General features: G+C 38.2%; 1 protein-coding gene and 1 long non-coding RNA gene across 2 annotated transcripts in view; one reads left to right on the forward strand and one right to left on the reverse strand.

Annotated features, from left to right (window-relative positions):
- The window catches only part of WDR44 (WD repeat domain 44), an 84,653-nt gene extending 61,899 nt beyond the window's left edge, over positions 1-22,754 (reverse strand). Inside the window, exon 1 of the mRNA XM_024559105.3 lies at positions 22,268-22,754. Within this exon, the coding sequence (XP_024414873.2) occupies positions 22,268-22,344 (77 nt within the window). The 5' untranslated portion in view covers positions 22,345-22,754. The remainder of the gene's footprint in view (positions 1-22,267) is intronic.
- Positions 22,755-22,951: 197 nt separating this feature from the next.
- The window catches only part of LOC139440532 (uncharacterized), a 126,978-nt gene continuing 126,178 nt past the window's right edge, over positions 22,952-23,751 (forward strand). The window contains exon 1 of the long non-coding RNA XR_011650784.1: positions 22,952-23,014. This is a non-coding gene — a long non-coding RNA (uncharacterized lncRNA). The remainder of the gene's footprint in view (positions 23,015-23,751) is intronic.

Below are 23,751 nucleotides of genomic sequence, written 5' to 3' on the forward strand. Positions count from 1 at the left end.
TAAAAAAATAAAGTATAGCACATAGAACTATGTACAGTACATAATCCCTGATAATGATAATAAACAACTATGTTACTGGCTTATGTTATTTATTATACTATACTTTTTTTGTGGTTTTAGAGTGTACTGTTTCTGTTTATAAAAAAATGTTTCCTGAAAAACAGTATGCCTTATTATGCTGGCATCAACATCTTAACATGTCATGTTAACTGCATCTCTTGACTGCATCATTTTCTGTTATGATTGATTTAATCTCATGTTGTTTTGTACAATGATATGCTGTATAGGTTTTAGCCTAGCAGCAATAGGCTATACCACATAGGCTAGATAGGCTAGGTGTGGGGTAGGCTATACAATTTAGGTTTGTGTACGTACACTTTATGATGTTCCCACGATGATGATATCACCTGACCATACATTTCTCAAAACACATCCCTGTTGGTATAGTGCATGACCATATTCATATTTGAGTTTGGGGACAGAAAAAATAGGAGACCAAAAGTCAAGAAAATTAAGTTCTACTCTTGGCTTTCCCAACCAAGTAGCTGCAAGACCTGTAAGCAAGCGTTTTTAGAGTTCCTGTAATTTTAACCCAGGCTGGTATGGCTCAGTGCATTGAGAACGCCAGTCTGCAAACCAAAAGGCCGCTGGTTCGATTCCCAGTTTGGGAAGAATAAATGAATTCTTTTAAGAAACGTAGAATTCTTGTGATTTTAGAAAATTTTAAGACCTTTTATTACTTTGGGAGTGAAGATGTAATTTATACCATGGTTAATGATCTAAATTTTATACCCTACGATTTCCCCCCAAATGTAGGCATAATCCAACATAGACACAGACCCAGAAATGTCCAGTAATGCTTTGATACTTCTAGTTAACTAGAAAAATATTCCTTCAGAGTCTTCGGTTGATATGAAATTGAGAAAATTAGCTTCTTCCTTCTTATAGGTTAAGGTGAGTATGAAAACGTCCAAATGTCTACTTAAAATAACTTTTAGTACACCCCACACAAATGAGAAATCTTTAAGTATCGGTGGTATTCCTTACTTTAAATAAAACCTAACAAACCAAAATGAGAACTTCAAAAGTTTATTTTCCATTTGAAAAGATTTTATCATAGAGTATTTAAAAACATATTTTTGACACATTTAAATATCTGCTAACCAAAAAATTTAATTTAAACAATAAATGTGCTTCTTGCAAAGTTTAGTATTACCTTGATTACCTAATAGCATAAAAGCTTTTCCAACACATTAATACTAGTTAAAAACACAGTAAATATTTGATTTGCCAGCATGGTATTGGAAACTGAAGACACGTCTATCAATGGTACTAGTAAATTCAACCATAAAAAACAAGCAATAACTGAAAGAGCTTCAAAATAAAGTCTGCTTTAAACAAGTACTGTTTTTTTTTTTAAACTCTCACGGCTTGTAGATCAAACACTAAAATTATGTTTAGTGTGTCTTCCACATAGGTTTTAAATATAAAAGCAATTTTCAGACTTGTACTTCAGCAACTTGTAATAGATAGAATATTTTAATTCATTATATCCTGTTTTCTATAAAAATTATTTTCACACACTCACCGTGTTGAGTTTATACTAACAAAGCTCATGTTTGAATATAAAATAATGTGTGACAGATGCTTCCTCTAGTCCCTATCTATTTAGCATTTTAAATTATAGGAGTTTTCCTTTTGCAGCTAGGGTATTTGTGTTCAGTACCAAGGCATTTTCATATCTGTACAATATTCATTATTTAAAAAATTTTACATTGCTTCAGACCATTGCTTTCATGATTTTCTTGGACAGTATAGGAATTATTTTTCTTGTATAACCTCTGACCAGATCCAGTGATGGCCTTCAGATACCTGAGGCAAAATTTCATCACAGTAACAGGGTCATTAGTCCCAAAGGCAGGTGCTCAGTCACTGAGATTTGGATGTGGTGACAATAACTGCAACTTACCCAAAAGTTGCCCACCAAGTTTCAGCAGGAAGGAAAATGTCAAAACCTTTATAAACTAACATAACACTGCAATCGATACAATTTCAGTGAAAAGTACAAATATGCAAGCAACCCAACATTTATTAACCCTCTTCCGGAGTTTGACTTTGAAACTTTTTAAACCTGACTCTCTAATTTAGTAATGTTGTGAAAAGTATTCATTTACTTTATGGAAACAAAACCAATCCAACAGAAAATGCATGCCAGTAGGCTGCTTTTAAGAGATTTGGATGCTCTATAACTGTGGGTTTTCTGTCACAGGTGTTAGAAATGAGCATACTACCTATTGATGTTAAGGATATTCAGTAATTCTTTTCAAAATCCTAAAAGGGTCTTTTAAAAATTAGCAGGGAAGAATAATTTTTTTTAGTGTTTGAAGGAAACTTGAATATCATTTAGATCAACTATCTCATTTCCCATGTGAAGAAATGAGACCAAGAAAGGTTAAATTAATCCATTCATTTAACATTTACCTACTGTGCTTACCAAGTAACAGCACAGTGCTAGGTTGGCAGGGGTGTAAAGCAATGAACCAAGCAGACATGATCCCTGACCTCCTACAGCTTATACTAAAGTCAAAGGCGGACTTACGACTAGGACCCGTCTCTTTCCTGATTCTAACAACCTATGCAGCCTGTCGATTTACCCTAATAATTCTAATATCCCCTCACGGTTTCACATGGGTAGGTAGCCAGTCAAGTGAAACTGACCATTTTTACCAAAGTCTTGAATATCTATTACCACAAATTTCCCAGGGAAGGTTTGGGGGTCCCAGAGACTGAAACGGCAACTTGACATTCATCTGGAAGTAGAAGGCCTGTAAATTTAGCTACATAGTAGAAGAACATGAGCTGGAATCAGGAGATCTGAGTTTTAGGCTTCAATCTGCCAATAACAATGTATATGCCCATAAAAAAAATATTGGGGCCAACTTTTAATTACGGCTATTTCAAACATATACAAAACTAGGAGAGTGATATTATGAACCCACATGTACAACATATTGATCATGTTCAATAATGGTCAATATCAATACCCCTCCCTTAACTCCCCTGCCAGATTATTCTGAAGCAAATCTCAGAAATTATTTGATTTTTAGATACATTTGATTAAGTATCTAAAAAAGATTTCTCTTTAAGACATAACCACAGTATTATTATGAAATTTAATAATTCCTTATTATATACAACCAACATTTCCTGGATTATCTCAATTTTTTTTTACAGTTGGTTCATTTCAATCAATATCCAAATAAGGTCCTTATCAGTTAATATGCCTCCTTCAGTCAGTAGGTTCCCCTTGATCTCTTATTTCTTGCAATTCACGTGTTGAGAAACAAGGTTCTTTATCCTGAAGAAGGTAAACTATGGACTTTGGGTGACTGTGATGTGTCAGTGTAGGTTCGTCAAGTGTAACAAGTGTACCGCTCTGGTGAGGGATGCTGATAATGGGGGAGGCTGTGAATGTGTGGGGGTAGGGGGTATGTGGGAAATCTCTGTATCTATCTTCCTTTCAATTTTGCTGTGAACCTAAAACTTCTCCAAAAAATAGTCTTTTAAAAAGGATTTTATATATTTTTAGAGAGAGGGGAAGAGAACGAGAAAGAGAGGGAGAGAAACATCAGTGTGTGGTTGCCTCTTGCACAGCCCCCACTGGGGACCTGACCTGCAACACAGGCATGTGTCCTGACTGGGAATTGAACCAGTGACCTTTAGTTGGCAGGCTGTTGCTCAATCCATTGAGCCACACCAGCCAGGGCCAAAAAATAGTCTTAAATAAACAAACAAACTAGGTTGTTCATCCTGTACAATTTCTTATGCTGTGAATTTTGTTGATTGCATCTCCATGGTGACATGCCATAAGAAAAAAAATATTTATTAAAAAAAAAAAGACTTTATTTATTTATTTTTAGACAGAGGGGGAGGGAGAAAGAGAGGGAGAAAAACATCAATGTGTGGTTGCCTCTCATGTGCCCCCCACTGGGGACCTGGCCTGCAATCCAGGCATGTGCACTACTGGGAATCGAACTGGTGACCCTTTGCTTCAGAGTCCAGCACTCAATCCATCGAGCCACACCAGTCAGGGCAGAAAAAACTTAAATGAAAACACAGAAAAGATTAGAGGGATGGAAAGGGCACCTATCCAAAGAAAACTGCAAAAACCTATCAGAACAGTAATCAGGAAGACAGCTCTCAGAATGTGCTAAGATTTAAAAAAAATTAATAGAGACAAAGTTTTTCTTTATTTTAATTTATAGTTAAACAGAACAAAAACAATAAAAAGAAAGTGTAGGTCTGCTTATATGTGGATAAATAGTGTAATTTAAAAGTCTGCTTCAATTCTTTCTCCTCCAATTAAAACTACTGATAATAAAACCAGGCAGGGAAAAACAAAATGTGAGAATGAGGAAACAGAATCCCAAAGAATTCAAGGAGATAAAAGTATCTTGCTAATCTAAACGAGTTCAGTTCTCCTGTCCCAGGCAAATTATATCGCAGCATACTCTTAAGAATTTACAGAGCTCAATCCCTGTGTAAAACCTTTGAGGAATTTTGGGGGATGGAAGAAGATAAGTAGACACTCTAAAAATCAACACTGCAAAGCAGGTAGATGGTACAAGCTATAAACAGATTCGCTTGATGTCAATCCCAAGCAAAATTCTTAAGTACAATGTTAACTAGTTTAAGGACCCTAAATCCTGGGAGGAAGATACTCATTAACAGTCAGTAAGCATTCACAGGATGCCAATCATTCAAGATTAACCTAATTTTCTTTCTTGATAGGGTTACTGGCCTAGAATATACAGGGTGGGACAAAAGTAGGTTTAATTATTGTATTATTTGGCATATGAACTGTAAACCTACTTTTGCCCCACCCTGGATTGTACACATGCAAAAAAACATCTAGATTTAAGTACTAAATTTTAGAATTCTCTCATGATATCCTTTTAGACAACAAAGAGATGTAGACTAGAATACACTTAGGTGTGTTTGTAACTGGTGTGAGAACATTATCCAATGTGTGCTGATTAAGGCTCAAAGGAAGACCATAAGGAAACATCAAATAATTTCTCTTGTGCTCTATCCTACTTGATGTTCTTACTAATGCCTTGAATGAGGACACCTATGGAATAACTATCAAATTTCCAGATGACACAAAAGTTGAGATATGGATAGAGAGTATACTGGCTGACAGGATTAAAAAATATTTCATAAGGTTAGAACAATGGGCCAAATCTTAACAGAATGAAATATTGTAGGATAAGTGTAAAATGCATGATTGGTGAGATAATGACTTAGCAACAAATCGTGTGAAAACATTTAGGAATCTTTGTCGACTGCTCAGAGTAAAAGCCTGTGAAATGGCTGCCAAGAGAACTCGTGTGATCTTATGCTGAATTAACAGAACTATTATGTCCAGGGCAAGGGGAGTGGTAAATGCTATTCTACTCCTTGCTGACAAGAGCACACTTAAGAATACTGTGTACCAAAAAAAAAAGAAAAAAAGAAAAGAAAAGAAAAAGAATACTGTGTACCATTGGTACACCACATTTAAAAATAAACACTAACAAAATAGAAATATATCCAAAAGAGAGAAAACAATTTTGTGAATGTTCTAGAAACAGAGAAGGCAATATAAAGAACTAAAGAGGCTAATCTGGAGAAGAAAAGGAAGAAATAAATGCCCTAACTTTTTAAACCTGGGTTTAATTTGGAAAGTATAAGCCATGAAACTATGCATACTGGCTAAGTTTCTTATTGACGCCTATGTTCTCTTATGAAGATTTTATTTATTTATTTTTAGAGAGGGGAAGGGAGGGAGAAAGAGAGGAAGAGAAACATCAATGTGTGGCTGTCTCTTGCACACCCCCTACTGGGGACCTGGCCCACAACCAAGGCATGTGCCCTGACTGGGAATTGAACTGGTGACCCTTTGGTTCACAGGTCTGTGCTCAATCCACTGAGCCACACCAGCCAGGGCAAAGCCTATGTTTTAATTTAACTTTTAAACTGTTATTCCATATTCGATATGCACAAAAGAGTACAAATGTAATTCTAAAACATAAGATTAACTGTGACTCATCACGTCACCTGAGAATGAGAACAGAATCAAGAGTAGTGCAGCTACAGTGTGCTCTTATTCCATCTACTGCTTTTTCTTTTAGAAGGAATCGGTACCCCAGATTTATTGTTCCCTTACCTTTTCATTTTTAAAATGTTAATATATCCCTAAATAATATATTGTTAAGTTTTGCTATTTGTGAGCTTTGTTTTCACTAATGTACTTCCAAAGCAAAAGGTGTTGGAGTCTAAAATCAACATCGCACTTTTGGTATTTTTGTCTTAGGAAAGGCTACCCCTATCATTGCATTCTAGTTGTACTGAAGTCTCACGATTGTATCCATATCCACTAGTCTTCTGCTTCTCCCCAACTTAGGGCTGCCAGATCTAACAACTATAAATATAGGCTGCCCAGTTAAATTCCAGTATCAGACAAACAACAAATACATTTTCAGTATGTTTATCTGCCACTGGAATTGAAATGTGAGGCCTATATTTTATCTGGCAACTCTACTCCATCCCCAAGCTAACTAGGGGGACAGTTCATCCTATGATTTGTTAGTGTGTGATAAAGGGACAAAGTGGGAGGAACTGCATGGCCCATATCATTGTATAAATATTCATCTAAGTATTCGATAGCATTCACTGACTGGGGAAAAATTGTAAAGGTGTGAATTTAGTCAGCTTTTCCAGACAGTACATTAAGTGCATATGCCTGAATGCAAACACTGTATATATGCTATTATGTATAAAACACTCAGTGAAGAGTAGAAAGATGTATTAACAGCTTCATTATTTTGGTTTAGCTTGTCTTCCACCACCCCCCCCCCCCGCCCCAATAAGATGGCTACTGTAACAAACTGACAAAATCTCTAGGTACATAAACTGACTTATAATCACTGTTATATCATTTAAAAACTGTCCTCAGTTAACATGTTCAAAATGAGGTTAACCTTATACATAGGACAAATGAACATCAAAAGCCAACTTTTTAGATAAGTATCAATTAAAATTATGTTGTTATCATCATCCTGGCTGGGTAGCTCAGTTGGCTAGAGTGTCATCCCGATACTCTACAAGGTTGCTGGTTCAATCCCCAGTCAAGGTACTTACAAGAATCAACCAATGAATGCATAAATAAGTGGAACAACAAATCTCTCTCTGTGTCATCAATAAATTGAAAAAAAAAAATAAAAATCAGCCCTGGCTGCTGTAGCTCAGTGGGCTGAGCATGGGCTGCTAACAAAAGGGTAGCCGGTCTGATTCCCAGTCAGGGCACATACCTGGGTTGCAGGCCAGGTCCCCAGTGTGGGCCACATGAGAGGCAACCACACATTGATGTTTCTCTCCCTCTCTCCCTCCCTTCCCTTGTCTCTAAAAATAAATAAAATTTTTAAGAAAAATCATGTTGTCATTAAAAAGGGATTCAGTTACTATATATACAAAGTCATTTTAGAATACTTTTTATAAAAAGGATATTAGAAACATTTCAGCTCTATCATTTCTTTATCAATCAAAAAACTGATAAGCCTTCTGCAATATGAAATAGAATTTGCTTCTCAATTCTTTCAAGACATAATCTCAACATCCTCCCACAAGCAGAAGCACTAATAGCTCCTAGATTTGAATGTCAATCAACACGAGTGTGTACTAAGAACCCATATAGACTAGATTCCCCAAATAGAAGCTAATTGCATTGCCTGCCTGGCTTATTGCAAAACCCATGATTCGAAATCAGGCATTGACATGGCAGTAAGAGTCTAACTTGCTTTTTCAGAGCTTCAGTGAGTGGTTTCTCTCCAGGCAATCATTAGATCACCTGTTTCAATTTTAAACTCAAATCTTAATCACTCAGGTGCTATAGCTTTAGGGTAATTAGGACTTAAAATTATGGTGCAAGTGCTGAAGTCTACTTTTATAAAGAATACCGAGCCCTGACTGGTGCGGCTCAGTGGATTGAGCACTGGCCGGTGAACCAAAAGTTCACAGGTTTGATTCCTAGTCAGAACACATGCCTAGGTTGCCGGCTATGTCCCCAGTTGGGGGCATGTGAGAGGCAACCACACATTGATGTTTCTCTCCCTTTCTTTCTCCCTCCCTTCCCCTCTCTCTAAAAATAAATAAAACCTTTAAAAAAAAGAATACTGAATTTCTGTGGTTTCAAGAGCCAGATCCTATGTCTAGTTTCTCACCCTTTAGCTGTAGACAGATCCTCTGCCCTTAGGGCTTGGTGTTTCTTTACCTCTAACCTGAGGGTTATTTAAAATACAAACCAACCAATTCTGTAAGCCTTCTGAGAACAGGGAGGAAGGAGTGTACAGACTAAGCCTAACACGTAACACCTGTTTCATAGTAAACTACAACTGAAAGACCCACCTCCTAAAGTACACTAATAAAACATGAGTGATCTCACGCTTAACATTCCCATGTCCAGACATCTCATTCTACGGGGTGAGAAGATGCCGAAAAAATTGGACAACACACAGAAAAATGAACTAAGAAAGTCTTCTTTCTTTTTCTGTTAGTAAGAAGACTCATTTTTTAAGGCTCTGAGGAAAAAAGGTGGTTGCCTCTGAAGAAGCTTCTTGTCAGGTTGCAAAATTCCTGATGGACTCCAAAAGAGGTAAAAACGAGGGAATATGGAAGGAGGGAATATAGAATGAGTCGGCTAGACTAAATCTGGTGGCTTGGGAAACATTTTTCTTATAGGAAGGTGACTATACAGGGGCCTAACAGAGAATTACCCTATGGCCTGATTTTGTTTTTAACCCCCACTTCCTTTTGCCGTCGCCATCAGGAAAATATAAAAGTAATATGAGCTTAAGCGGCACCTCAAGGAACTGAATCAAGCAGAGTAAAAAACACCTTGCCTGTACAAAGAAGGTGCTGTGATTCTAAGGTCCTTGAGGTAAACAGGATATGAGCAGATAAGGCCAGTCATTAAAGTAAGCAGGTAATTAAAGGGTTTTGCTTTCTAAAGCCCAGCTAGCTGAAATAGGAAGATCTGATGGCAAACTAATACCAATTTAAAAGTGCTAAGTCTAAATTACCAATTGGAAGGGTTCTGGTGCTCAAGAAACACTGACACGGAGATTTTTCCCACCACTTAGGCCAGGTCGGTAAACAGCAAAAACAAAACCAAATCCAAGGGAAAACAAAAATTTTTAAAAGTTCAAATTTGGAGAACAAGATACTGTTTTATTTTTTAAATCTTGCTCTAAGTGCATAGATTTAGAATTTTGGTATGCTGTAATATTTGATGGAACTGAAGTGGGCATACTGATTTTATTAATTACAATCTCAAATTACAATCGCAAGTTTTCTAGATTATATGCTAAGCAAAGAACACCCACATAGAAGACTGGGAGTCGAGCAGCGCCTTCAATCCAATAGCAGTACTCAAAGAAACGAGATGTAAAAGAAAATCATCTGCTGGCCTTTCAAACTCAAGTCACTGATGACAGTACGGCACCCATTTTCACAGCCCTATATAAGTTGGCTACTACCAAAGTCACAATCCCAGCGAAACTGGAACAATCCAGGAAGAGCAGGGAAAAAAGTAACTGCTAAGCAATCATAAACGAGTCTTATTTTCCTAGTACAGCCTAAAATGTCATGTTTTAGCCCTGGCTGGTGTGGCTGAGAGAGTTAAGCACCAGCTTGCAAACTGAAGGTTGCCGGTTCAGTTCTGGTCAGGGCAAATGCCTGTGTCATGGGCTAAGTCCCTGGCTGGGGTAGTGCAAGAGGTAACCGATGGATGTTTCTCTCCCTCTCTTCCTCCCCCCTTTCTTTCTCTGTAAAAAAAATAAAATTAAATTAAAAAAAATAATATAGCCCTGGCTGGTGTAGCTCAGTGGATTGAGTGTGGGTCTGTGAACCAAAGGGTCACCGGTTTGATTCCCAGTCAGGGCACATGCCTGGGTTTCGGGCCAGGTCCCCAGCAGGGGACATGTGAGAGGCAACCACACACTGATGTTTCTCTCTCTCTCTTTCTCCCTTCCTTCCCATCTCTCTAAAAATAAATAAATAAAATCTTAAAAAACATAAAAGGTCATGTTTTAACTGGCCACTCAAAAAGTAGGAATTGCTCGAATTTCTCTAGATATATGGCAATACCGGTTTATTAACAAGATTAACAAAAAGCCGAGAATATAGTTATGACAGTTGTCTTTTTAAAAGATTTTATTTGTTTATTTTTAGAGAGAGGGGAAGGGAGGGAGAAAGAGAGGCAGAGAAACATCAACGTGAGAGAGAAATATTGATCATTTCTTTTTTGTCTGCACTCCAACTAGGACCGAATCAGCAATCCAGGCATGTGCCCTGATGAGGAATAAACTGGTGACCTTTCCCTTTGTGGGGTGATGCCCAACCGAGCCACACCGATCAGGACGTGACAGTTATCCTAATAGGGAATTAAGTCAAGGTGTGAATTACTACTTTTACTATCATTTCAAAGACAATTTTATTTATTTTTTAAAAAGATTTTATTTATTTCTTTTTAGAGAGGGGAAGGGAGGGAGGAGAGGGAGAGAAACATCAATGTGTGGTTGCCTCTAGCGTGCACTCCTACTAGGGACCTGGCCTACAACACAGACGTGTCCTGACTGGGGATCGAACTGGTGACCCTTTGGTTCACAGGCTGGTGCTCAATCCACTGAGCCACATCAGCCAGGGCTAAAAGACGATTTTAAGTTTTAAAAGCTATGAAAGCCAAGAAGTAGAATATACCTAAAATACCTAATAACTATTTTATAAATGATATTAATAGAAATAGATGGTGAAGAAATTTGGCACAATGGTGCTATGTTTTTTGTAAGTAGGTTTTGTGGAAATATTTTAAAATAAATTATCCATAATGAAGTCAAAGGAAATTTTATAATAAAAGATAAATCTAGCCTCATATAAAGTAATTACAAACTTAAAGTGGACCTTTACACACCTATCTTGTCTAAAATGACAACCTGAGTTTTCAAAACCGATTTACATAATTCATTTAGTTTTATGCCATATTCCTGGAAAAAAAAAACAGCTTGGTAATCTACTTATTAAAAAAATAACAAAATATATCAGGTCCCTGGGCCTACAAAAATTCTAAACTAAAAACATTCTACTTTGTACATTTACAACCATTAGAAAAATACCAGCATTAAAACAGAACTCCAAACTAGGGTGCCTGTACCACAATGTTCCAATTTGTCAACATGGGGTAGAGAATTGTAAGTCACATCTATTAATGATTTAAAGTAATTTCTTTTTCTTAACTTTCATTTATTTATTTTTAGAGAGAGATGAAGGGGGGGAGATAGAGAAACATCGATGTGAGAGAGAAACATCAATCGGCTGCCTCTCACACGTCCCCAACCAGGGACCTGGCCCACAACCCAGGCTTGTGTCCTGACTGGGAATTGAACCCGGACCTTTTGGTCTGTGGGATGACACCTAAACCACAGAGCCACACCAGTCAGCACTGATTTAAAGTGATTTATAATAAAATCACAACAGCAACAGATAGCTAAATTTATGACTGACTGTCTTTGGAAGTCAATGCTAATGCTATCACGCTAAATCACTTTTGACTTTATGAAAAGTAAACAAACAAGATGTCAGGCTGCAAGCCGGTATTACAAAAGTAAATGTGCTAATATGATTTTATAAGTTATCTAAAAGATCCAATGGTGTACTAATTTTAAAAAGTAAATGCCAAGCCCTGAGTGGTATGGCTCAGTTGGCTGGGCAGCATTTCACAAAGTGAAAGGTCGCAGGTAGATAGATCCCTGGTCTGGGCTCACGCCTGGGCTGTGAGTTAGGGCCCTGGTTGGGGCGTGGGCCAGATGCAGCCCATCGATAGACTCTGTCTCACAGCATGTTCCTCTCCCTCTCTCCCTCCCTTCCCCTCTCGCTAAAAATGAATAAATAAAATCTTTTTAAAAAAGTAAATGCCAATAACTTTGTATAGGCCACCTTACATAAAAATTAGAGCTCTGAAGTTCTTGTCAAAACCTCCCTTCTTAAAACATTTAAATAAATCAATTCTATTATCAATGACCTGATTATTTAGATTTTGAGATTCTTTAATTTTCTCCTTCTGAGTTCACTGCTCAGAATGAAAGATGGGCAGAGAAAGAAAAAAAAATCAAACCAAACCATTTATTAATCTAAATTGTAAGTTTTTCTCACTGTTATCTGATAAAAGGTTTGATGGGAAAGGTAGTTGTGAACTAATGACTGAATTGAGGTTCTGGTGTAACTGGTTGCTTTTAATTATTCATGTTTTCCCTCAATATCATGAATAATAGAAAACTGAACATATTTTAGTAAGATTTAATATTAAGCACTTTATTTTATAAATTCTATTTATATGCTTTATGTATTTGAATTTCTACTTCTGTATTCTTTAATAAAATAAGTATTAAAGATTTGATAAATATTTTAGAAAAATCTCAAATTACCTAGAATGCTTACCTACATAAAACATTCAGTAGGCCAAATTTTTTATTTATTATAAAAGAGATTATTCAGTCCTGGCTGGCATGGCTCAGTGGATTGAGTGCTGGCATGTGAACCAAAGGGTCGCAGGTTCAATTCCCAGTCAGGGCACATGCCTGGGTTGCAGGCCAGGTCCCTGGTGGGAGGTTTGCAAGAGGCAATGACATATTGATGTTTCTTTCTCTCCCTCCCTTCCCCTTTCTAAAAATAAATAAATAAATAAAATCTTTTAAAAAAGATTATTCAATCTTATTTGTCTTAAATAGTAATTACTGATAGTGTAATTTTTCTAATCACCTGGCTAGTACAAATGCATTTTCCCTATATGACAGTCTATAGAGGTTTGATTAGGTAGAAAATATTAATAACTACCACATGCACTTATCATCACTGCTAGAAGACACCTCTGAGGCGAGGGGGGGAAAAGAAACATTGTGTTTCCAATTAGTGGCTTGTAGCCAAAATATGAATCAGAGTTATACCCACCCCCCCAAACTGAAAAACCAAACACTGTGGCTTAAGTAAACAAGTGACAACTATCTACAAAACAATCACAGAAAACAAAAATCTGGGATCAAGCCTTTTTGATAAAGCACAGAAGCCCAAATCAGCAGCGGCTCATATCTTGAGGGGTTTTCCCTTAGGAACAAAGAAGGTATCTTTGAAATGCTTAGCAGTGTCTGGGATTCCAGCACTTTCAGTAGCAAGGTCATTTTCTGACCTAACTACCATAACATAATCAATTCTGTCAAAGCTTAAAAAGAACATAAAAATATCGCTTTTATTATTTTAAACAGTAAATTATACACTTCTAAATGGCAGAAAGTTAGCCTCATCATTCTAATAATTCATATTTAAGATGTAGCATCAGAAATGTTTATAGTTTACAAAAGGAAAGTAGGGAAGAACCTAAAATTTTACATCTCCATTCAAAACCATGATGTAATTACCACAAATTAGTGAAGTTCTACTTTTGCTGGCTGTCCCTTATCTACCCTAACTTTTCTTATTTGTAAAATTAGGATAATAGTTGTCCTACCTATTTCACAAAAATTGTCCTTCTATCTCACAGAACTACAGAATAATCAGAAGAGGTAATGCGAATAGAAGTTCTTAGAACACTAAAGGCTAACATTAGTTGACAGTATGGCATTATTATTCCTTACCATGTAACAACATGTAAGACTATAATACTTTCTTATTGTGAACAGATTAATCCCTGGGAAAAAAGTTGGTAACAAGGAACTGATATGACTTCAGGATAACTGACAACCCTTCCCAAGGCTTCACTGTTAACATTTAATATTTACTGTGTACAGAATGTCTCCAAGTTATAAAGGTCCCATAAATATGAATCCAAACCGCTGTCCTTGCCTCAGCCCCTTCCCGTTTCCTCCCTCTTCACTCTTACAGGAAGGGGGGTGGGGCGGAGATATGAAAGAACCAGAAGTTCAAAGTAGAAGTGTGGGGAGTAGGGAACACTGGAGCCTGCCTGCCTACTTGCCACTTGAACCTTTTTTGTCACTGTTACACTTAACTGTGCGCATCTTTATGGTGGGAAATAAGGCAAAGGTTAATAAAAGTCACCAGGCAAGAGCTATGATCTGGGACAAAACAGGGGTAGTAAATTTCACTTAAAGGAAAAAAAAGGACTGATCTCAGTCATTAGCCTTAATCTCTAAAGTCAATCCAATAAAGATAAAACACCAATTCCAAAATATTGACAAAACTTCACACTTTCACTCAACAAAGGTACTAATTTTATCAAGCTATCTATTCATTCTGCTCACCTATCTTTCACTAACCCAATAACCTACCCCCACCTGTGACACTAACCAATCCCACTTACCATTGTATCCCCTATATTCAATTGAATGTATCTTTCCCTTACTCTTTCCCAAAGACACACCCATTTTATTTCATCCATTATATTTCAGTGTCCCTTCTCAGTAGTAAGGAACAAGTTATGCTAGAAAATCTCTGTACTAATGATATTGTATAAACTAGGAAGGAGAAAGCTGCAGGTGAATGGGGTGGAAATGGGGCTGGGGAAAATGTTCAAACCACCTGCTATATCAATTTGACAGGAGTAGAGAAGCATATTTTAAAACAGAGCTTTTTAAAAAACAACAAATTGTTAATACTACTGCTAATAACCAGAAAAATGATTCCCTCAGTCTTCAAATTTAAATAAAAACTTTCAAGAACAAATTTAAAAGAGGACTATGGATATTAAGTCATCCATGGCTAGTCTTTCCAGTTCCAGAGCAACGCCAGAAAGAACACTCCCACCTCTTCTCTTTAGCCTACTTAATAACCAGGATGCCTGCTTCTGAGAAAGTGAGTTTGAATAAAGCTCTACATTCTATTTATTGGTTCTCTAGAAAGCTTGACCTGTGGTTCATAAGAATGTCCATGGTTCAATGAGTTGGTACTGGAATAGTCTATTACAATGACTAGTGGTCAAGTACATATGACACAGATATGGTTTGCTCTGTTACAAACTGCCTACCGGGAATACTGTTGAAGTTTTCTCTGAGAAGTTTCCAAAAATTTTATGCTTCACCCTTGGCCTTTCTTTTCTTTTTTTAAAAAATTTTATCCTCCTTCCGCCCCTCCTCCTTTTTAAAATGTTAAGGATTAGGGCCCTGTGGAAAAAGTAAAACTTTTTCTGCTTCTAAGTCTACCTGTGCAATTAAAATCATTTCTCCTTGGGGAATTATCAGAATTTAACCACAGTATGAATAGGATATACTAGTGTTACAATGAAATAATTCAAATCAAAATTTCAATACAACTTCAAGCCAGGAAGATTTAATTTAATCATTTTACAAAGTTACAATTTACTATATAATCTTCTCATTCAGAAAGATGAACATTTTTGGAAAAGCATACAGATGTCATAAAACTAAAATTTACTGATTTTTAAAAATGTTACTTATTGTTACGTATAAAAATAGATACCAATATTGGCTCAATCATTAACAGATTAACCACCTCCAATTTAATTAACCGAAGAGATTAATTGTGCATATTTACAAGGTATTACTACACCATAGAACATTAACAAGCATGAGCACCCAAAAGAAACACTAACACAAACACTAATATATAAACTAATATACCCTATTTCTTCAACAGCCTTTTTTAGCAAGACAACTAAACATTTATAATTTAAAACTATTTTAATCATATGAGTTCTCAAGTTTTTAAGAGATAAAAAGATGTATTTGTTAAGGAAACAGAAAGGCATAATAAAGACCCATATAACTATTCAGTCTTTATTTTTCTTTTCCTGTTTATTCGAAGGCTGCAAAACGTTCCTATTAAATTTCTAAACAGTTTTCCCAAATTAGAATGAATTAATCTATAAGGACAAACATTCTTTCTACAACCTGCAGAAATCATTTTTGTTAGAAGCCAGCTTATTTATTTGGTGGTTGCTGATGAATCAAGGTGCTTTTAAGTCACTTCAGGCAGTTAGTGATGATCCAGTATCTAAATCACATGTGCAAATACATTTCTTAGATGGTCATTCTTGATCTTTAAATGTATTCTAGATGATATTACAAAGGGACAGACATTGAAAGCCAGTGATGCAATGCATTCAATCTTCAAGACAATGAGTAACAGTGGAACTGAGAAAATTAGTATGAGAAAAGTGTTGCCTAAACTCGGCCTTGTTAAATTCTGTATGTTTTAAAATGTTTGGAGACCGGAAGGTTTCGTGGACCAGAAACCAATGGGCCCTGACGGAACGCCAGACTGTAAACTGCCAAACAGCTGCAGCTGGTAATAAAATTCTAAGACCTGAAGAGCTTTAGCAGAACCTGATTATATGGTAATCCTAATATCTGAGAGAAGGCTAAAGAGCTAGAAGAATAACTGATAGGCTGGTTGCTATAGTAACCAAAAATAAATTTGTATACTGACTGGGGAAAATCATTGGGGTTGCCATCAAGCATGAGACCCACATTATGTCCCATGTGCTTTCTCCTCAATTTTGAATCATGAGATGACAGACTAACACAAAGACTGCTCAGTTTGAAATAAGAGAATAAATAGGGCTCTGCTCTGAAAAGTAAGGAAAGCACCCAATTAAAGGTTTAGCTGGTCAGCAGAATAACATCCAACAGTTAGAGGGGAACAGACCTTAGGAAAGTTGGTAGTAAATAGCTTAGCTCTGGGTAGAAAACAGAAATGTTAGTTAATTATCAATTCAAGTTAAATGTCAGAAGGACATCATAAAGCACAATTTTTTATTACTTTAAATTTTGCTTGAAGTATTTCTTTGGGCCATTATTAATCTCTTACAGAAAGCGCTATTTACTTATTTTTGAAAAAACAGCGTTTATTATTTAGAAAATGAGAAGGAAATTCTTCATATATCCGAAGAAAATACTTTAAAAATATTTTCTGTAGCACAGTGTAGCAAGAAAATAAAAATAAAATGTAAAAATAAAAGATTTAATTCACACTGTGTAGGTACACATTTAAAATAATACTAAATGGTGTGATTTGTTGTATCTCAGTTATCCAGGTCCCAGGGAGCAGCCTTATGCCCACTCTCTACACAGTCTGTAGGGCTACCTGCACCACCTCCACCTCCACCCATCACCTCCATCCATCACCACCACCCTCGTCATCACCCCTTCCTCCACCCATGCTACCCCAGGAAGTAATTACTAGAATTGCAGGCAGAGTATGAGGAAACAAACAGCCTCATCAATGGGCTTCCTTGGCAAATCCACCTGACTCTGTCAAAGTTAAACAGTGAACTGAAGAGAACACATGGATGGCTGTGTAATGTACACATTACAAACTAAGTTTCAAATACCAACAACTGGAAATTATCTTTTCTTCTGTAGGACCACCACTGAACTGTTAACATCCTATAGCTACCTAGGTTTTTAACACTTAAATCAAAATTTATTATCCCAGTTTACGCAGTAGGTTATCAGAAGAACAGAATAAAGTTTTCGGTTTACAGGAGTTTGTGCAGATACAAAGTGATCCCCCAAACTGCCATACTATTGCCACTGTCCTACCTCCATAAGTCATCAATTGACATTTGGAGGCCACTAAATTTAGAACTTAAATTTAGTAATTAATATGTAGGTTTCCCCCTCACTTCAATAATTTTAATGTTACATGGCTGTGACAAAACAGCATTTACAAATATATTCCTATCAACCCACAAAGCCAAAAGCAATCAAATATAATCTATGATTAAATGCCAACCCACGAGCAGCCATTTTTTTAGGAATCTTTCCACAAATAACCATTACCACACAAATATTTTCAGTGAAACCTGTATTAATTTTCAATTCAGGGAGAAATGTTTCTCATGCCTAAGTGAGAAGCTGAGTTTTCAACAAAGGCAGCTTTTTTTTTTTTTAGGATGAATTCTTCAGAATGGTTTGATCTCAGTACTCACGGCTTAAAAAAATCAAGATTTTACCATTATTCCAGTTTACAAAGATAGAGTGCAGTTGACACTAACTACACTGCTAAAAAATAAAATAAGTAACCACTACTGTTCTTAGATCAACTCTCCTGCAATCTTTGCTCATCCTGACCTGGAGAAAATTTAGAACCTTTGAACAATCAGTGTCCTCTGACAGCAAGGCATGGAAAAACAGAATCGCTGTCCATGAGAGTAGACCATCTTAAGATGTCTGCTAAGAGGGTAAGTGCCAGAGACCTACAGCAGGGGTACCCAGCAATACTTTCCCTCCTTCCACAGACAAGGCTGCATGGAATAAATGAGCAATCAGGAGACTGAGGTTCTAGTTCCCAGTCTGCCACTAATCAGCAATGTGTTACTTCCCTTCTTTGAGCCTGGATTGCTTTTGGTTAAATGGGAGGGCCGAGCTAAATGATCTCTGGCCTCTTTCTATTTTAAAAATGTTCCCATTCTATTCTTCCTTCCAATACCTCAAAAATATTTTGGTTGCCATGAAAAAAAAAATTTTTTAAATAAAGAGTGCTAAAAATGTCACATTTATTTTGTAACATGTTCTCAGTGCCAGCTTTTAATATGCATATGTATAATCCACAAATTAGCAGGAACATTCATCTCATATATAATTTACCCAGTAAATATTTAATTTGAAATCTATGGGTCTTGAATCATGTACCAACAGCATCAAGTCTGTTCAACTAAAAACTTAAAAAAAAAAAAAGTCATGGAAAGATTTCCCAAGAACAAAAGCTTATCAATAAAAGCACACTATTAAACCTCAATACAATGAGACTTTTAGAGTTGGAAGGGTTCTCAGAATCTCAATTTAAAGATGAGGAAATGAAATGACTCATAGTACACGGCTTTTTTCTACTATAACACACTTCCTCCTCCCCTTCCTGCTTCATCAAAAGAGAGCATGGTAGCAGAAAAAACGCTAGACTGTGAAACTGATCTGGATTCTAGTCCTCACTCTGCTATTGATTTGCTGTGGTACCTTGGACAAGTCACTTTCCCTCTCCCGGCTTTGGTTTTCACATTTTATGTGAAGGAGTTTAACTAGATGTCCCTTCTAACTGTGGCATGCTATGATCTTATAAAATTCCTATCTGACTGAAACAAAACACACATTCCTGAAAGAGAAAGTGGGAACCTCTAGACAAGAAAACTGAAAATTTGGGCTGCTGGTTTTAAATAGATGCATCAGTTCAATTCAGGAAGTTGGTCCTAAAGCATTTTACTCCAGATCTCTTGGAAGAGGATACCCTCTACACACACAGAGTGTAGGGCTGCTATGATGTATTACAAAAACTCCTAAAAAGAAGTCTAAAGAATTGGTTTCAAATCCCAGCTGTTACGTAACCTCTTTGAGCCTAAGGGTCCTCACACATAAAGACAGAGATAAGAATAAGGAAACCTGATATAAAATATTATCAAAATAAAGCATTATAAATGTGGTATACATTGCAAAGCTGGTCAAGTGGACATGATCTGCCACTGTGGAAAAGTAGCCTGCATTGGAGTCAAAAGTCTTCCTATAAAAAAATGGGATGAGTTTCAACTTATTGAATTTGCTTTCAAAGAGTAGAATAAAGCTGAAGACACCACTGGAGGGGAAACAGAAGAAATCAATATCAGGAAATGGATTGTGCATTTGGATTCTGCTGATGAACAAAAATGAGGTAACTCTTAACTGCCTACTCAGTTTACTACAAATTTGGTGACATGATCTGTGTATTCTAGAACATACAATAGCAAGAAACATTTTTTACAGTACCCAAACTCAGTCTGATAACCCCTTAGAGTTTGAATGGTTTGCTACTCTAGTTCACATTAAAGGACAGAAGATATTTCTGATGGCCAGATATCTAGTGACACCATCTGTTTCCACAAATCAAATTTCTCACTGCACTTCTAGGTTGTTAGTTGCCCAGCCAAGTCTCCTCACAGTACCTTATGCAAACGACAAAACTTGTCACAAAAGATAGAAGATATGTTAATTATGCCAACCTTTTGCTGTCTTCCCAGTACAGCTAGTTCTTTTCAGATTCAGTTCTCCAGGTGAGTCTCATTCCCTTCCAAATCCCCTGACTATTATAGGATGAAGCCTTGCGATTTAAGACTGACACAGTAGTTTTATCCATAGGCTGAACAAGCTAAACATTTGGGCAGGCTAGAGTTAAAATGAGAATACTAGGTCCGAAGAAAAATTGTTTTTTACTTTTTCCTAGTAGCATTAAGGGATCAAAGAGCTTGAGAAGCTATATTGTACCATGAGGGAAGAAATGACTCTACCAATTCTATCAAAATGACTCATTTGGTGTTGATAAGTTAAATAGCTTTGAGTTCTGCACACTTCCTCCCAAAGTAAGCACTGTATGAAGTTAATCTTGCTAAGGGCAAGAAAAGAAGGGAATGAACATTTGAGTTCTTTCTCCATGCCAGGTGCTGGGCTTGGTAGTTTACACAGGTCCTGATATGACTGTCCTTCAAAATTAAATTTGTTTTATTCATTAAAAAAGAACATTATTCACCCTGGCTGATGTGGCTCAGTGGATTGAGCACGGGCCTGTGAAGCAGAGTCACCGGTTCAATTCCCAGTCGGGGCACATGCCTGGGTTGTGGGCCAGGCCTCCAGAGTGGGGTGGGGTGAGCAAGAGGCAATCACACATTGCTGTTTCTCTCCCTCTCTTTCCCCCTCCCCTTTCCTCTCTCTAAAAATGAATAAAATCTTTTTTTAAAAAAGAACACTATTCACATAGGTCTAAATTGATTTCAATCCTATACATCAATTTTGATTTCCCTCCCCACTCCACATACACACAGACATATTACTTTTGCTAATCCTTTATTACTTTATTAGGTCTCTCACTTAAGCTAAACTGACAGTTCATTACTTTGAGGGGAAACGACCAAAATAAATTTTAATTCAAAGGGATTCAATGTATTTGGAAATCTAAATGGATTTTCTATCCCCTACCACCTAGCTACGAACTTGTTTCAGGTATTGAATTCAAAGGAGAGTCGGTGCAATCTCATGATTGGCCACTGCCACCCTAAAATCCCCTAATAGTAATATGAAAAAGGTTGGTGGAAACACACACATCAGTGATTTATCTACATAAATTTCTTTGACTTTGTTGCTGTAATTTTTTGGCAACACATGTTAGGTTTTAGAATGACTTCTAGGATGTACAGGTAACTTTATTTGCATCAAACAAGGTCTTTCTTCCATGTGATAAGCTTGAAAATTGATGGTAATTGGCTACTGAAACCATGTTAGTGCCTTATATTACCATGCAAATTTTACTAATTCTCAAGTTCTCACAGCATGAAAATATACTTTACTGCCTCTAGCCCCACACAAGTCCGTAGAAGAGTTTGGCAAATCGCTATAAACACTATTCCAACTTTGAATAGTGGAGGAGTGGGTAAATAAAAGTCTCAGTCAAGGGAAGCAGTCCAACTACTGTACTTCCTACTCAGAATCTCCCATATTAATCACTACTAAAACATCTTGCAGAATTAGATAAAGAGCACAAAGCTGTGGCTCTCCTTCCAACCACCAGATTACTCAGCACTTGTTTGTATCTCTGTAGTCGGTTGTGTACATTTATATGCGGGTACCTTCTAAAACGGCATTCTCCCTATTGGTAAAGGACCTTCGATTTCCTTTGCCTCACCGTAAGGTGGTAATTTAATAAAACACTGTTGATCTACAGTACATCAGACAGAGGACTTTCCTAAGTAAACATCTAACCCTTTCCGCCGCTCCTTTTATTTCTGTGCAAGGAAAAGAGGACGGTAAATCGGGAGAGTTACAGCTACCTCCAAAACGAAGAGGTAAGCTAGCAGCAAAAGAAAGAAAAAAATGGGAAATACAATTTCTCCCGTTACTGCTCCTTTAATCTATGGTCCCCAAGGCCAAAACGGATGTTTCAAAGGTAAGCGCTGAACCCCACAAACACAAACCGCCGACTCTAAGGCACGTCAGCTGTCCCACCTCGCAGAAAGCTGGGCAAGATGAGAAAGGGGTTCCGAGAGAGCTCCGAGAGAGCCCTAAGGGCCTTTCCCTAGGGAAAGAGGTTTACCCGAGGTGGGCGACCCCCCATCCCCCGACTCACTCTGAAGTGCCCGAGGCTGAGGAGCAGCGGTGGCGGACACAGCGGGACCTGCGAGGGTGGAAGGGGAAGGCACGGGGGAAGCCGGGGGATCAGGGCGCCCGGCTTCTGGGCCATAGCTACTTACCCTGCAGGGTAGCCGGCTCCTAGGTGCACATCTTCGGGGGCATCAAAGAATTCCTCGGTGTCGCTTTCCGACGCCATTTATAGGACACACCCGCGGGCGAGGGGGCCGACGTCGCCTAAGAGGGTGACTCTCGTCTCTTGCTTGTCGTCCTCCACCCTGGCAAGACCGTGGGGAGGTGGGTCCCGCGCGAGGATGAGGAGGAAAAGACGGTCTGGAGAGAGGAGCCGGTTAGGAGCAGGGGGGCGCCGTCAGCTGCCCGGCTGTGGGAATGACCGGCAAAGCGGCTGTCTGATTAGATGGGACGGCGCTGAGCCCAGGGACTGTTGCTGTCGCCGCTCCCGGCAATAGGTGTAAGAGCAGAACAAGAAAAGAGGCGGTGGCTCTCCTCAACGGGGGAGGGCGGGCTCCAGGACTAGGGACAGTCCACTTTCTCCCGCAGCAGCAATTACAGCAGCTGCAAGAGCTACTTGCTCGTAAAATACTGACGCGCACCCACCCTCGCGAGATTTCGGGCGGGGGCCGCTAAAGAGCGGGCGGGGCGAAGGGCAGGCGGGGGCGGTTCCAGAGAGGCAGAGCTCGGATTTCTTCGGCCCGAAAAGCCTATCAAAACGGCGCAAGCGCGTTGAGGGCGTTCTTGAGGGCCGGAAGTAGCCGGTAAGGGTCGGGATGAGCTCCAGAAGGGAGGAGTCTAGAACCTGCGCAGGAACCTCCCGGTACCCGGCCCCGGGGGGACCGTGCCGGACGTAGGTGGGGGTCCGGTAGAACGTCTTACCCATTACCTCTGCGATTCCTGAGAGGCATTTTTGAGTCTGCTTTTTTTTCTTAAGAAGAAATGCTCTCGGGAAACGTTGGCATTGTGGTTTGCATTCACATCTTCTTACCTAATTTACCCAAGCCCGGAATAGCCCACCCTAGGGCATAGGCAGGTCCATTACCTCTAGCATTAAAGGAATAGCGCGCCCTATTTACTAGAAGGTCTTTAATTGAGATCCCTAGACATGGTTCTGCAGGCCACAGGGTGGGGTCCATGAGAGAGACGTGGGGAGTGTGCCAGTTCCATGGAGTAATAAGGGACTTATTGCTGGAACTGAGCCTATTAAGGCCTCCGGGTATTTTTTATCTCTACAACTATCCGTTACTGCCCACACTTAATGTGGGAGAAATTCTTACATCTTGGCCAAGATGTGCGTCTGTCAAATGGTAAATACTATATGCTGAGCAGATAGATACCAGTGCAAGGCTAAGACCAATTAATGAAATTATGATCCTTCAGTACCAAATGTCTAGTGATGAAAATAGGTACTTTATAAAAGACTAAGATGCTCTTTCTTAATTAAACAAGGGACCATTGACAAACTGATAACATGAACTTTCTATATCATTGTGAAGTATGTTTATTTTTCCCATTGACATGACAGAAAGGCTCTCTGAGCTGTTTGCACAGCCTCAAGTATTGCTCAAGATGGCAGCAGAAAAGATTGGAT

The sequence above is a fragment of the Desmodus rotundus genome, chromosome X, assembly GCF_022682495.2.
Source record: "Desmodus rotundus isolate HL8 chromosome X, HLdesRot8A.1, whole genome shotgun sequence".
Classification (NCBI taxonomy): domain Eukaryota; kingdom Metazoa; phylum Chordata; class Mammalia; order Chiroptera; family Phyllostomidae; genus Desmodus; species Desmodus rotundus.